Source organism: Aspergillus eucalypticola, assembly GCF_003184535.1.
Source record: "Aspergillus eucalypticola CBS 122712 chromosome Unknown BO83scaffold_30, whole genome shotgun sequence".
In the NCBI taxonomy this organism is placed as follows: Eukaryota; Fungi; Ascomycota; class Eurotiomycetes; order Eurotiales; family Aspergillaceae; genus Aspergillus; species Aspergillus eucalypticola.
Genome location: NW_020290304.1, coordinates 1 through 14597, shown reverse-complemented (window position 1 = coordinate 14597; position 14597 = coordinate 1). Strand labels below are relative to the sequence as shown.

Here is a 14597-nt window from a genome sequence, read left to right as displayed (position 1 = left end):
ACTCTCCTGGTTGCTTTGCTGAAGGCTCTCTTCAATGCTCCCCTGACTTTTTTCCTGATGCCCTCCTGAACTCTCCTTTGGAGGTTCTCTTGAATGCTTTCTTGACTGCCCTCTCGACTGCTCTCAAGATTCTTTTGTCGATTACTTCGTGGATTGCTCTCTCGATTGCCCTCGGGCTGCCTTCTCGCTTGCTTTCTCGGCTACATTGTCGGCTGCTCGACTTGTCTCTTTAATAGTAGCATTTGCACATACACCCCCAAACCGTTTTCTCTCCGCTGCATCAGAAGATGGACAATATTACTGAGACTGTAAGTCCTCCGTTGGTACATATCCTCTTTCGTCTCTACTTGGTCCTGATCTAGTTCCTCCTTGCCTTAGGAGCGACTGGATCAAGCGTCTGTCCGTCCTGAACTGGGTACGGATACCGAGTCTGTAAGTCCTCCATCGGCACACACCCCCCCCCACCTTCCATGTTTCCCCAGTCCTGATCCATTTCTCCCTTGCCCTAGAAGCGATGGGCTCAAACACTTCTTCAGTCTGAAACGAGCGGCACCACTGAGTTGGTAAGTCCTTCACGTCACATATTCCCCTCTCAACATCCTCCAGTCCTGATCCCAGTTCTTATTTGCCCTAGAAACAATCGGCTCATTCATCTCTTCTCGCGGTCACGACAGATCAGGGCTCGCTCGGACAGGGTGGAAGCAACTCGGGCAATGATAGGTCCAATGATGGCCTGGCTAGTACTACTGCCTATACCAATGAAGAGCGTATCACCAGCTCTCTCACTGAAGGTCTCCTGGCCAGGGCATTGTTCAACTCTAGCGTCGAGGAAGAGTCACCTTCTGGGTCCTCAGCTAGTAGTGACTATGGAGCCGTGGCCAATACTCATCGGGGTATTCCACCCTTCTTCGGCGAGAAGTCTGACTCGGATGTCTCTTCCTATAGTGACTACGACGAGTACGACTCCAACAGTGAGCCAAGAGGCGAGTGGTCCGGCATCTATGACGAAAGTTACGATGCCGACGAAGAGGACTGGTCCCAATCTGGCGAAGGGGATTCTGAGGATTGGGACGACAATGAGCAAGACGAGTCGGAAGTCAACCCCAACCTCAATGAGCGCTTTTTGAGAGTTGTGCGTTCTCCTCCGATGCGGCATCGTCGACCCCTCCCTGGCCAGGGTAAGCGTGGCTGTTAAGTAGTCTGCTCGTACCAGCCTTTGGTTGCACTCCTTGGTCAGTTTGTTGATGTATATACTTTGTTTGCTTTTGATGGCACCATCTCTGCTCTGCTTTGTTGGCGGTTGTTCTCTCTGATTGATCTTTCTTCTTTGTATCACTTGAGACTCTGATTCCCTTCTTCGTCGGCACACCACTTCTCCACCCATCGCATCATGTCATTTGGTGCTGGATGCTTGGCAACTTCATACTCCCTGAATCTTGCAAGATACTCTTTGTAGTATCGAGATGAAATTAGAGAGAGAATTATCACTGCTTCGACCTAAACAGTATGATGTTCCTTCCCGAGAACGTAGCGGTGAGGGGTGGCTCATTTACAAGGGAGTACTATACTTAGGGCCAACCAACTAGTCGATAAACTCCAAGTTACTACTTAGCTAACTAACTAACTGTCTTATCAATCCATGGAAACGCCCCCAGCGTAAGCATTGCAATCCGATCCCTCCTCATTGGCACCGGTCGGGCTCCCCCACTTTTTGACTTGATGAACAATCCGAAACCCCGAATTCGTCATTCTCTCGTCCCCATTTAAGGACCCGCTGCGCATCTCCCGTTGCTGATCTTCTCTTCCTCATATATACTACTGTCTACTATATGCTATCCAAATAGTATCTGGTAGTATCAACACACCATGGCTTCCGCTACGGGCATTCCCCAAGAACATCCCGACACTATTCAAGAGCAGGAAGATGCGCCCCTGCTGCATACCCCGGGAAATGTTCCCCAGGAAAAAAGCGCTGCTATCTATCAAAATCTCTTTACGGGTGAGTTGATTATTCCTCTGAGTGAGATAAATTTGTATCCTTTCCCAGCTAATGGTCATTACTCCATTAGGCACAGCCAGTGCAGCTCAAGTTGGCATCTGGATGGTAAGAAGATCCTTGTTGCTGCTGGAGTTCTTGTATCGTACTGACTGTCTGCTTTCTCAGCTGGCCATCCTCGTCTGGACGGGAATCTTATCTCATCCCTTGATCTTCTTTTCCGCTCATCCCGTAAGTCATCATCACCACACCACTACGATTATCATCAGAAATATCCCAGTAAGTAATTCATTAACTCACTCCTAATTAGCTCCTCAACTCCGCTGCCCTCCTGCTTCAAGTCCAAGCCACTCTCATCCTTCAACCCACCACCACACCTCACCAAAAGCGCCTCGGAACCGTCATCCATTACATCATCCAAACCCTCAGTCTCCTCGGCTTCATCACCGCTTTCATCATTATCGAGATCAACAAGGGCGATCATGCTCGCTTTACCTCCCCGCACGGCATCCTAGGTCTCATTACCTACATCTTCATCATCCTGCAAGTCCTGGTAGGTGTTGTGCAATATTTCGTCCCCGTCCAGGTCCTCGGTAGTGTGGAGAAGGGCAAGAGCATCTACAAGTACCATCGCAAGTCAGGGTATGTGCTGCTGCTCTTGGAACTGGCGACTGTCTCGGCGGCGACTCAGACTACTTACAATCTGAACGTGCTAAGTATTCCGCTGTGGGGAGTACTGGTGGCCTCGGTGTCGGTTGTCTTGGGATTGGGAGCGAGGATCAAGAAGCATAAGTTGGGGTTGTAAGGGGACTGGCTATGGCTCTCTGGGGGTCATGATGTTATGGACCATCATGCCGTGGAATGCTGTGACAGACTGTCCTGGTACTACCGTGGAATAAAACACTCCAAGTAACTAGTATATAGTGGAGACTTAGTATAGTACTCGTAGCGGTCAACAGGAGTAATGGTAGTCTTGATTATGCACATTGAATGAATAGCGCTTCAGCACACTTATAATTGTTTTAGCCACCTCCCTGCTTCCTCTTTGTAACTTCATATCATGCCAATGCGATTGTTCTCTCCTCAAACCAGTGGGCTTGTGGAGCGACCTCCCGATCGGGAAAGGCGGCCGCGCGAGCATCGCGAACATTCAATCTTCAATCCGTTTTCCCTCCATCTTCTCCCTCCATTTACCCCCTCCTCACCAATGGCGCCACCAAGACCCCCCTACGTCTGCATCAATTGCAGGCTGTTTGGCCGTCGTCCATTCTCCTCGTCTACCCGACGAGCAGACCTCATCCGCCCGGCGACGGCCCCAAAACCCACCCCCGACATCAAGCACATCCGCCAAAACCCCGAGCTCTACTCCAAGAACTGCGTCGACCGCAACTATCCCGCGCACGCCGAATACCCTCTCAAGATCCAGCAGCTGACCGACGAAGCGCGACGTCTCGACCAAGACCTCAAGACCCCCCGAGCCCGCATCAAGGAACTAGAGAAAGCCATCGCCAAAGTCGCCAGCGCCGCCAACAACGACACCTCCACCGAACTTTCCTCCCTCCGCGCCGAAGCCACTCGTCTAAAAGATGACTCCAACAACATGACCACCCGGAAAACCACCTGCACCGACGAAATCCACCGACTCGCCCTATCCCTCCCCAACCTCTCCTCCACCCACACCCCCATCGGCGCCGACCCAACCCTAATCAACTACATCAACTTCGACCCCGAATCACCCCCGACATGGGTAACCCACCCGGACCCCAAACGCTCCCACGTCACCATCGGCACCAACCTAGGTCTCCTCGACTTCACCAGCTCCGCCATCACCACCGGCTGGGGCTGGTACTTCCTGACCAACGAGGGCGCCCTCCTCGAACAAGCCCTCGTCCAATACGCCCTCAGCGTCGCCCGCCGCCACGGCTGGAAAGCCGTCTCCCCTCCCTCCCTCGTATACTCCTACATCGCCGAAGCCTGCGGATTCCAGCCGCGCGACCAACACAACGAGCAACAGATTTGGTCCATCGAGCAAAACGAAAAGGACAAGTCCAAGCCCCAACGCTCCCTAGCCGGCACCGCCGAGATCCCTCTCGCGGCCATGCACGCCGGCCGCGACATCCCCGCTACACAATTGCCCCTCCGTCTCGTCGGCCCCAGCCGGTGCTACCGCGCTGAAGCCGGCTCCCGTGGCGTCGACACAAAGGGTCTGTACCGTGTGCATGAATTCACCAAGGTTGAGATGTTCGCTTGGGCGGATAACCTTCCTGACTCTACTGCTACTACTACCAAACCAACTACTACCTCGGATGACCTCTTCGCTGAGCTCCTCTCCATTCAGACGGAGATTCTCACCGCGCTGAACCTCCCCGCCCGCGTCCTCGAAATGCCTACCTCCGACCTCGGCGCGAGCGCCAGTCGTAAGCGCGACATCGAGGTCCTCTTCCCGTCGAGACTGCGTGCCGGGGACCTTGAGTCCGGCTGGGGAGAGGTCACTTCCGCGTCTATCTGTACCGATTACCAGAGTCGTCGGTTGGGGACCCGTGTGCGTGGCGGAGCAGCGAAGGAGTCGCGGTTCCCGCATACTGTGAATGGTACGGCGATGGCGGTACCTCGTGTGTTGGCCGCTATTCTGGAGAATGGGTGGGATGCGGAGAGGGGAGTGGTGGTTGTGCCGGAGGTGTTGAGGGGGTTTATGGGTGGGATGGAGGTTATTGGGGGGCAGTGACCAGCCTGGTGTGTATGTATGTATGTATGATAGGATGTTGAATGAATAGCTGTACTATATCTACTACTACTACTACTAGTCGACGATACTAGATTGGTTAAGGATAACTCAGTAGGTGAATTCGGGATCAAATAGATGGTAAACCCTGTAGTGTATATATCCGGCTACCTATCTATATTGGAAAACTTCATAACTAGCTAGTAGGTAATTGTAATTGTATGACATGGCGTGCGTAATCGTGCATGGAGAAACAAACAGAACCAGAGAAGGGAGAAATAACAGAAAAAGAATCATAACATCGTGGACACATTCAGGTCGTATCGTTAGTGTAGTAATTCAGAACATATGACATGGCGAAAAAAAAAAAAAAAAAAAAAAAAAAAAAAATATAAACGAGACGTGAACGAAAACGTAAAACAACATAGACCAACATGGATATGCATAGACATCAACAAGGGATCATGCAATTGGGGAGAGAGGGGCGTAGATTATAGAAGCATCAAAAAGCATAAACATAAACCATCAAGCATGAAACATAAGGTATCTGATCGAGAATTCGTGACTGAACTTGGTTCCGTAAACTTCCAGGGTATCGTTATTTGGCGTAAATTGCGTAATGAGGGGATATATGTGTTTGTCAATGAATAGACTTATGCTCATCACTCCCACGGGATATCTTCGTCGTCGACTTTGGTGCAGGTCAAGTACGGCAATCCGCCCTCTCCGTATTCGCTCCCTTTCAGATCCAATTCGAGGAAATTGCGCATGAGCGGCTTGACTATCTCGCGGGCCAGCCGCTTGATTTCGTCCATTTTGCGCTCGAATCGTTTCAGGACTTCACGAGTGTATAGCGACTCGGAGGAAGGGGTTGGGTGCACTTTGAGGAATCGTTTCAGGTCCTCGTGTGATAGGTAGGCTTGGCTGCTGGAGGAGCCGATGAGTCGGTAGACTCGTGCGGCGGACCATGGTGGGGCGGTGGTTGTGGTTGTCGTGGTGGTCTTGGAAGTCGAGTCTGTGGGGCGGTGGCTCGTCGATTGCGAACTGCGGATGCCGTGGGTGCTGGTGCTGGCGTGTGCGTTCGCTGAGGAGTTCTTGAGGATCGGAGTCGGCGGGGGCGTCGTGCTGTCGACGAGCCATTGTCGAAAGAGCGAGACGGCCAGCCAGTCTAAGTAGGCGTTGGTGGGACTGACGCGCTCGCCGCGGGAGGTGGTCAGGGTGAGCCGCAGGAGCTTGGAGTCGATGCGCGCCTTCAGGTCTTCGAGGTCCTCGACCTTATCTTCGATGATGTCCAGGACGGAGTTGGGGAGCGGCGAATACGGTCCGTTGCGCAGATGGGGCAGGCCGGCTGGCCATTGTCCCACGACATGGATGAGGGCCTCGGAGAAAATGACGCGGCTGCGCGCCAGGTAGCCCAGTTTCAGGTAGCTCGGGGGATACTTGGCGATCTGCTTGAAGAGACGCGAGCCAAAGCCTAGTAGATGGTGGTCAACGCGAGGTCCGGTCACCGGTAGCGCATCGTACATGTCGGCCAGGTTGAGCAAGGCCCGGCACTCGGCATAGGCGGTTGCGATATTGACACTGTTGAGCAGCGGCGGGTAGTTGTAGAACAGGCGGAACAGATTGTCGTAATCGCGAACGATGGGATTTGTGGGTGGGTGTGCCGTCCCAGATCGATGGGGGAGATTGACCACCGACTGCATCCCGGCCAGGTTGGCCATCGACCGGACGAAACCTGTTTGAGAGCTGGACGGTTTGGTCACGGATGGCGGATATTGTCCCGAATCGCAACCAAATGCGCTGGAAAAGCTGGGAGGCTATAGAGATTCGACGATTAGCATTGCTAATGGGCAAATTCACAAGGCTTCAGATTGACTAACCTTTTGTACCAGAATTGGCTCTTCATCCTCCTCCTTGTTTACCCAGTCCAGTTCATACCTCCAGCGTCTCTTTTCGACCGACCAAGCGGATCCTCCACTCTCTGATTGGGCCAGGGTTGACCCGTTTGATAGCGAAGAGGCATCCTCACTAATTCTCGACAGGACGCCCGTGTCCAGGATTGGCGGCCTCGGCATGGATTGTCGCGACCACTCCTCGCGGGTACTGGCCTCGAAGAAGCCCGAGCATTGCGCCAATATCAATCGGTGCAGAAGATAGCGTCGCTCCTGGTCCCCTGCGCGTACCACAATCTCGACATCGCCCGTGTGCGTGAAAAGAGGAAAGTCGTTTTGCTGTTGATGGGTGAGTCCTCCATGATGGGAACGACTGGAACGATGTCGCCGGCTGGAATGAGAATGGCGCGACACGGAGGAGGCAGCGCTTTGCGGCGGGACGGAGCGATCGAGGACCTGAGCTTGAGACACCATTTCGATGGGAGTGACGGTAGTAGTGGGAAACTTGGTGGACATGATCCGTCAGGAAGAGATGCGCGGTGACCAGACGCCAAAAGAGAGCTGCTGCAGAGAGCGGGCCGTCATTCAAAATCCAAGAACACGCGCCCCGGTCGGGAATTCGTCAACACGGCCAGCGAGGAATGTTTGGACCCGCGACGCCCAGGACAGAGACAGATTTGCGCAGAGGAGTTTGGGAGTGGCGGCGGATTCCCGGTTGTTGATCCCCGCGGGCGATAACAAAGTGGGCCACCGAGAAGAACTAGAGACAGAAAACTAGTAGCAGAAGTTGGAGGGAAAAGACAAGAACGAGAGAGAGAGAGAGAAGGACCAAAAGGACTAGGCTAAGAGAATAATGATCCAAAGAATAGGAGTCGACTGGACCGAATGCAATCAGAATGCAGCCAAGGCGAGGAAGATGCAGACTGAAGCCGACAGACCAGTTACAGCCGATAAATAAACATAGGGTCCAAAACCATGGCTTCGAGATGGATTTCCGTGGGAAAAAAGATGGTCTGTGTGCAGCGAGAGCCCTGGATGACAGCGGTTGATATCTCAAAGAAGAATAAGAGATCCACCAAAGCAAAACCCTCCCCTTGGGCGTGATTCAAAACTGCTTTGACTCGGAGTGCCCTTTGACTCCTGGGAACTCTGTTCTGCGACCGACCGAAAAGGAGAAGCGAAAGGACGTCAAGAAGTTCAATCGGGATTCGTTGAGTCCATTGACGGCCTCGCAGTTTGCGTTGATTCTCTTGATTGGCTTAGACTGGATAGTCGGATCCGTCTGTTCAGCTGCCTTTTGTCGGATGATCCCCGACTGTTTTCCTATTGCGTCCACTTCTTCCTCTTTTCGGACTCCCGAAGAGATAGATACCCATCAAAAGTATAAACACCAGTTCTCTTCTCATCTTCTCATCTTTTAGATAGATTTCAATGTCCATCCCGCTGGCTGCCCCGTATTCAAGGCATCCAAGGCATCCACCTTGTTCTGTCATGCTCTTGTATGACACTAAGCCTCTTCTGGCTAGCGGGTGTGTATAGTATGAGTCAGCAGCACTCCACCAATAGGGATGCTTGATCTCTCTTTTTGGCGGCCTTCGGATTCCTTTGCGGCGCAGTTCCAGATCTTCTTTCAGCCCTCTTCTTCCTCCCCCTCCTCTTCTCGTCATCTATCTCTCTTACTTTATTTCTTTCTTCGGCCTTGAATCGGCTTGCCGTGCTCTTCATTCGACTAGCAGCATTCAGCACCCCCCGAGTGGTGTGCTCTCAATGTGCTGGGTGAAGCTCTCCTCCCCCACAACCCATTCCGTGTCGTGACGAGTCCCAATGATGGCGAGTGTCCTGTGTAGACACTCGTCTCGAGCCGCCTACATCGGATTGCGATTCTCCCACCCACCAGAGCAGTGACCGGTTCGTCTGTTCCACCCACGGTCCGAAGTGATGTCGAAGGGCTGCTATACCTGTCGTCGCCGCCGCATCATCTGCGACAACGGCTTGCCAACATGCCGCAAGTGCCGCGATGCGGGGAAGGAATGTCTGGGGTATCAGAAGCCCCTCGTCTGGGTCAAGGGAGGTGTGGCCAGTCGGGGGAAGATGATGGGTCGCAGCTTTAATGAGGTTATGCGCCCTTCAGATCTTAGGCGCGGTGACTCGAGCCCCTCTTCCTCCAGCAATGCGTCGCCGCCGTCAGCTGCCGATTCGCCTACCCAGTCTATCGACATCAGCTTATGCGTACCCCCCAACGTGTCGGGCATCCAGGGTATCCCAGAACCGATCCAGTCGGAGGATAATGATGATCAGGATACGCAAGTTGTCTTGCAAAGAGCTACCTCCGTCTCCGCACCTTGGGGCCTGGTGGATCCGCTGTTCAAGGACCTGAGTCAGCTGTCACGGTTCTACATTGTGCATTGTATGTTTGCCGCTTTAGCTACCTGTGTGATCCCTGTCTAATCATCCCGAAGTCAACCAGAACCTTGCCAATTACCTCACCCTCTACTCCGAGACCGGCAACCCGTACCGTGACCTCATTCCCCTGGTTGGCGACTCTCCTCTCCTCGCCCACGTCCTCGCTGCCACCGGTGCCTTGCATTATGCCATCCTGGCGAGCGGGGACTTTTCCCTGACGCCATGGTTGTCGGAGGGTTCCCCAGCAGACCGCACCCTCCTGTCTCCCGAAGAGGTAGAAAAGTCCGTGATCGCCTCGATGTCTCGGCGCCCGTCGTCCAAGGTATATGAGCATTTTCTCGGGCTCAAGCAGCGCGCCTTAGGGCAGTTATCGAGCGACATCCAGGATCCTGTCTTGCGCAACGATAACAGGACCCTCGCTGCGATCACAGTCCTCGCTCTGATGGATGCTATTGAATCGGGAGATGGCGCCTGGAAGTTCCACCTCGAAGGGGCCAAAAAGCTTCTCAAAGGCCGCCAAGAACAGGGGGCCTCCAGTCCGCCTCAATACCTCGTCAAATGGCTGGAAGATTTCGCTGTCGACGGTATTCTCCTGTAAGCCATATAACACCCTCCAGATATATGAGACATGCTGACATCCATCGTAGCATCCAGCTCATGGGCTCCACCCTCGCTCGCCCAGGGTCTCTAACCAAACCCTTCTATACCTCCAGCATGGGCCCCGCCATGCTTAAACGCCTCGAAGAAACCTCCTACGTCGGCTGTCCAGCCTATCTCCTCGAAGTCATCCTACTCATCCACGCCGGCCTCTACTTCGACCCGGACGTCGACCCAAACTCACAGCCCTCCATGATCTTCACCTCAGCCTTTCTCTCCCAAGACACCAACCCCCTTCAATCCCCCGGCGCTCTCCTCCAACACATCCAAGCCTTCGACCCCTCCGCCTGGGCTGAGTCCATGCAAAGCTGCTACTACCTCGCAGACCTCTCCATGCGAACCGCCCTAGCCACCGTCTTCAAAGGCGCCGTCTACCTCTACGCCAGCCGCGTTCTCTCCCGCCCGCGTCCCGGCGCCGCAACCATCCCCAACCACTTCGGACTCCCCTCCGACCACGCCGAAGTGGCAGACCTAATCATCCGCAAAATCGCTCTCATCCCTATCGAAGATCCCCACTTCAAATGCCTCATCTGGCCCACTTTCATTGCCGGCGCAGAATGCAGAGATCCCTCCCAGCGTCCCTTTGTACTCAATAAACTGCGCGCTCTGTACTTCAACATCACTAGCGTGAACGTCCGCAACGCAGCTTGGGTTTTGAGCTTGATGTGGCAGAAGCAGGATCAGAAGAAGGCTGAGAAGCAGCAGCAACGGCCTACCACTACCACCACCACCACCGATAATTACCCCCATCACGATGTTAATGATGATGACGATGACTTTGATTGGATTCAGGAACTGGATAATTCCAGGATTGACTGGTTGTTTATATAACTGTTTCTCTGAAATATATTCGCTTCTTCTTCCTCTCCTTTTTTCAGTGGGATGGTGGTGAGATAACCTCTTTCGGGGAGGGGAAGATATCCTATATTTTACTTATTGTATATAGATGATATAATACATAATTGTACAGTGCAACTTCTCTTTCTGGACTTGGTATATTAGACGTTACTTGATAGTCTAATCAGTAGTATGAACAATGGTTCTTCTATAGTAGAATATATTCTCGCACTGCACCAAAGCAGCGTGGAAAAAGAAAAAAGGGAAAGGAAAAGAAAGATAATCGACTACAAGCTGTAATAGGGCTGTTTTTTTCCCTCTGGGTTTACACTTTCATCTTGCTTTGTGTGCTCGAGCTACACCTAACGTAAAATATTAATGATTTTCAGGAATGAACCCTATGTAACAAGACCACGGGACTGTCTGTAGATTGTGCATTGAAGGGAGAAGAAAAGAGAACAAGAAATGAGATGGGCGGTATAATAAATAAAAATTATAAAATGAAGGAGAGGTTTGGTAGACAAGTAGATTGTAGGGAGAGAAGAGAAAAGAATACTACTCAATCAAACACAGAAACATACAGCAAAATGGTAAGAGGTAACCGATCAAGATAACTCCGAAAACGCTCAGTATAGTAGAAAGAACACACACACACACACAAGATCCCTAAGAGTAGTAGCAAGACTGCAAGGTGGTGACAGTAGTGTAGAAGATTGAAGTGGTAAGTCCCCGCGCTTTTTGGAAATGAATAGATGACGATGATAAGAATGTACTGATGGAGTGCGCTGTGTCCCAGACATGGCGATGATGGTTAGTGGAGTGGGTGTAGTTTCAACTGCCAGATCGGTTTATCGCAAATGCGCGGAATATATATATCGGAAGAGAGAAGAAAGAGTAGATTGAGGAGAAGTCGAGAATGGGGAAGAAAATTGAGTGAAAAGGACAAAGTAAATGAAAACAACCAGATGAGGGATATATGCATACTCCTGCCCATCTAAATGCAGCAAGTTCAACAGGGAATAAAAACACGCTCATCATTGCGAAGATGCAAGGCCAAAGCAACAAGCAAGCCACGTCACAAAGGAAAATTTCTTACAATAGATGCAAACGTACAAAGGAAACAAGCAAGTCGCCGGCTGAAGTTCATGACTGAATCCCGGTGATAAGAATAATAGCTTTAAGTATAATAGTCCAAAGCAAGCCCTGCCATTGGCAGGGATGATAGAAAAGTATCACCAATCACACACGCAGGAAACTCTCAGGGATATCAAGCAAAAGACGGAGACGAGATATGTTCCAGGTACAATGAAGAGACTTTGTATGTATGCGACCCTGCGCAATGGTTTATAAGCTGGACTAGGGGAAGAGGAGAGTCCAGGGAAACGGGGGGGGGGGGGGGGGGGGGTAGGAAGAGGACAAGGAATTGAGGTGAGTTGGGCAGTAGAGGTATAAGCGGCGAGCACGAAAGGCTTAGAAGACTGCTGCCAGACCATTCTTGGAGTGACGGCGACTGAATCGCTTCTTGCCTTTGACGGACTCTGTGTCTGTGTTCTGGTGCTTGACCAATGTGGCTCGTCCCGCGGGAGCACTCTCGTTCTGAATCTCAGAGCTGCGGTCAAGAGTATTGGCATGGCTCGACAGTCCGGAGGAGAGATCGCGGAAGGCGTCATCAGAATAAGAGCCGTTGCCCTGCTGAGACAGTGCCATTTCCCGCGCGCGGTCTAGGCTATCGAGCCACTCCTGGGCCGATACGGCGGTGGCGCCCATGTTGCTGGACGAGGGCTTCGGATCCTCAAAGACAAAGTGTTTGTCGCGCTATGTGTCAATGTTAGGAAGCAATATACCAAAATTTTGTGAAGAGAGTTCACATACCGTATCCACCACCCAGCACGAGAATCCCTTGGAATCCGTCGACGTTCGATATGACGTGCCTGGGGTCAGGAGGGAAAGCTCCAGTTTCGCCTTCTTCTCGTCCCCTCCAGATGCAGCCATGATGATGCGCCCAGATGAAGTAACCATCACCAAGCGCTGCCGCTTCTTGGTGGTGCTGCCGCCAAAGAAGCGGGAGAATTTCCGGGGTGCTTCGTACTCGCCCCCATGTTTCGAGACGGGACTGTGGGCTGCTGGGGATGATAGAACTACCAGGTTACCGAGTTTCAAAATCCGCTCGTTGGTTTTGGTCAAGACTGGGGACCACTCGATGTCCAGTTGACTGGGAGGTGGTAGTTCGGTTACCAGTCGGGGCACCACACGCGAACTGACATTAGTGCTCGAGGCAGCCGGGTTAGCGCTGGAGGCATAGCCTTCACCACCACCGCCGCCGTTCAGCTTGATCGGCTCCCGCGGCGGTGGAACATACGCCTTCAGACGAGGCGCCTTGCGCTTCCATAAATCCGGGCCCCATGTAATTCCCTGGAAGAACTCATGGTTCTTGATATGCTCGATGGGCAAACGACGGGCTGGATCCAAAACAAGAAGGCGTTCAACGAGATCGCGGGCGACGGCAGGGAAGCCGGCAGGGAAGTCGTAATCGAGCGCAACGATCTTCTGAAACGTCTGATATTCGTTCCCGGCTTTGAAGGGAGGCCGACCCGCTAAAAGCTGGAAAATGATGCAGCCAAAGGCCCAGAGATCGCTGGCCTTGCAGGCATTCTTATCCGTCAGAAGTTCCGGGCTTACATATTCTGCTGTGCCCACGAACGAGCTGGCTCGTTCGTCCTCCGGGATTTCGGTAGAGTCTAGCGGGGGCATCCCGCTGGAGTTCTGAGGTTTCCGTTGACTCTTGAGGATCTTGGCTGTTCCGAAATCGGTGATTTTGATGTGCATCTGACTGTCGAGGAGAACGTTTTCCGGCTTGAGATCCCGGTGAATCACACCGCGTCTATGCATGTAGTCTATTGCGTCTAGAATCTGAGCACCATAGAACCGTGTACACTCCTCATCGAAGGTGGTCATGCGCTTCAACACGCCCAGCAACTCGCCTCCTTTGCAGAGATCCAGCACAAAATATAACGAGCGCTCATCCTGAAACGTGTAATATAGTCGGACAATGCCCGGGTGTTCGGTAAGCCGGTTGAGGGTGTCCTTCTCGATGTTCACATATTTCACCTTCTTCTCCTTGATGATGTGTCGCTTATCCAGGATCTTGATGGCATATTCCTTCAGAGTTTGCCGGTCGGTTCCCAGGACGACGGTACTGTAAGAGCCCTCGCCCAGTGTGTGAGCAAAAGAAAAGTCCCGGACGCCCTTCTTAATGTAACGCGCAACCGGCTTGCCGTTGGCGTCAATCTCCTGCCTCACGGCGACCGCTGCACCACGATCCTGCCAGTCCTCGCTGCTCGCACCGGGGCCATTCTCCATGGCATACGGAGAGCCTCCCATCTGTGGCGTCGCTCCACCCCGCGCGTGAGCCCTGGAAGTTTGACGCATGATCATGGGACCGTTGGTTGGCGGCAACTGGGCGGTTCGATATGAGCGATCATTGTGGTTATTGTCGCGTACGGGAACACCGGCCTGAAAAGCCGCGGAACCACCGCGAGATTCCGCACGTGCTTGACTTTCGGAGGCGGAGGAGGCCGCGGAATCGGTACGAATACGATAGGAACCCTCCCGAGCAGCTGCCAGTGTTGATGTGGATCCGTTCGCGTAGAAGGCGGACATAGGCCGGGAGGACTGCGGAGCAGGGTGTGATTGTGAGGACGACGCGTAAGGAGTGTATTGAGGACTCGTCTGCTGCGGGAGGTCAGAGTAGGGATTGTAGAGGGAGCTCCGGTTGTCTCGCGGCTTGATTGCGGGCTCGACTGAGGGGGAGATGAGGGTGTCTTGCAGATCTGTCGTGGAGGCAGGAGCAGACGGACGGGGAGGAGTTGTCGATAGAGAACTGGCCGGTCGTTCGGAGACGATGGTAGGTTCGCGCAACAGCTCGGATTCCGTTACATCTGCAGCACTGGCAGCGGGCGTTGTTGCAGCATCTTCGGACGAATGTAAGGAAGAATCATCGGGATTTGCGATGCGGAGCCCCCTAACGATTGGGATAGGCTGAGATCCCCATCCATGATGGAGGTAGCGATGGGTTTGGTGTATCACCAAA

The 14597-nt window shown here is 52.8% G+C and overlaps 6 protein-coding genes across 6 annotated transcripts; 4 read left to right on the top strand and 2 right to left on the bottom strand.

The window, feature by feature from the left end:
* The first annotated feature begins 215 nt into the window (after positions 1–215).
* Positions 216–1233, top strand: BO83DRAFT_454938 (uncharacterized protein). Its single transcript, XM_025537006.1, has 4 exons — positions 216–308; positions 379–432; positions 510–563; positions 635–1233. Exons 1-4 carry the CDS (start codon positions 288–290, stop codon positions 1193–1195), a joined length of 690 nt encoding a protein of 229 aa, XP_025383950.1. The 5' UTR covers positions 216–287; the 3' UTR covers positions 1196–1233.
* A 528-nt stretch (positions 1234–1761) lies between these two features.
* BO83DRAFT_345909 (cytochrome b561 domain-containing protein) lies at positions 1762–2985 on the top strand. Its single transcript, XM_025528759.1, has 4 exons — positions 1762–1999; positions 2070–2104; positions 2165–2227; positions 2307–2985. The coding sequence occupies exons 1-4, from the start codon at positions 1867–1869 to the stop codon at positions 2799–2801; spliced, it is 726 nt and encodes a 241-aa protein (XP_025383949.1). The 5' UTR covers positions 1762–1866; the 3' UTR covers positions 2802–2985.
* Positions 2986–3202: 217 nt separating this feature from the next.
* On the top strand, positions 3203–4721 carry BO83DRAFT_368836 (putative serine--tRNA ligase DIA4; the record flags this gene model as incomplete). The annotated part of the gene is made up of 1 exon (XM_025529838.1): positions 3203–4721. A coding segment is annotated over one exon (1519 nt), but the record flags the coding sequence as incomplete, so codon positions are not given.
* Positions 4722–5119: 398 nt separating this feature from the next.
* On the bottom strand, positions 5120–7608 carry BO83DRAFT_381784 (BTB/POZ domain-containing protein). The gene is made up of 2 exons (XM_025532074.1): positions 6599–7608; positions 5120–6535 (listed from the first exon to the last, which is right to left on the bottom strand). Exons 1-2 carry the CDS (start codon positions 7124–7126, stop codon positions 5381–5383), a joined length of 1683 nt encoding a protein of 560 aa, XP_025383947.1. The 5' UTR covers positions 7127–7608; the 3' UTR covers positions 5120–5380.
* Positions 7609–8061: 453 nt separating this feature from the next.
* On the top strand, positions 8062–10643 carry BO83DRAFT_381783 (Zn(II)2Cys6 transcription factor). The gene is made up of 3 exons (XM_025532073.1): positions 8062–9017; positions 9070–9607; positions 9661–10643. The coding sequence occupies exons 1-3, from the start codon at positions 8549–8551 to the stop codon at positions 10499–10501; spliced, it is 1848 nt and encodes a 615-aa protein (XP_025383946.1). The 5' UTR covers positions 8062–8548; the 3' UTR covers positions 10502–10643.
* A 1262-nt stretch (positions 10644–11905) lies between these two features.
* On the bottom strand, positions 11906–14562 carry BO83DRAFT_440620 (PDPK1 family serine/threonine-protein kinase; the record flags this gene model as incomplete). Its single annotated transcript, XM_025536273.1, has 3 exons — positions 11906–12322; positions 12380–14453; positions 14534–14562. The coding sequence occupies 3 exons, from the start codon at positions 14560–14562 to the stop codon at positions 11978–11980; spliced, it is 2448 nt and encodes an 815-aa protein (XP_025383945.1). The 3' UTR covers positions 11906–11977.
* Positions 14563–14597: the final 35 nt, after the last annotated feature.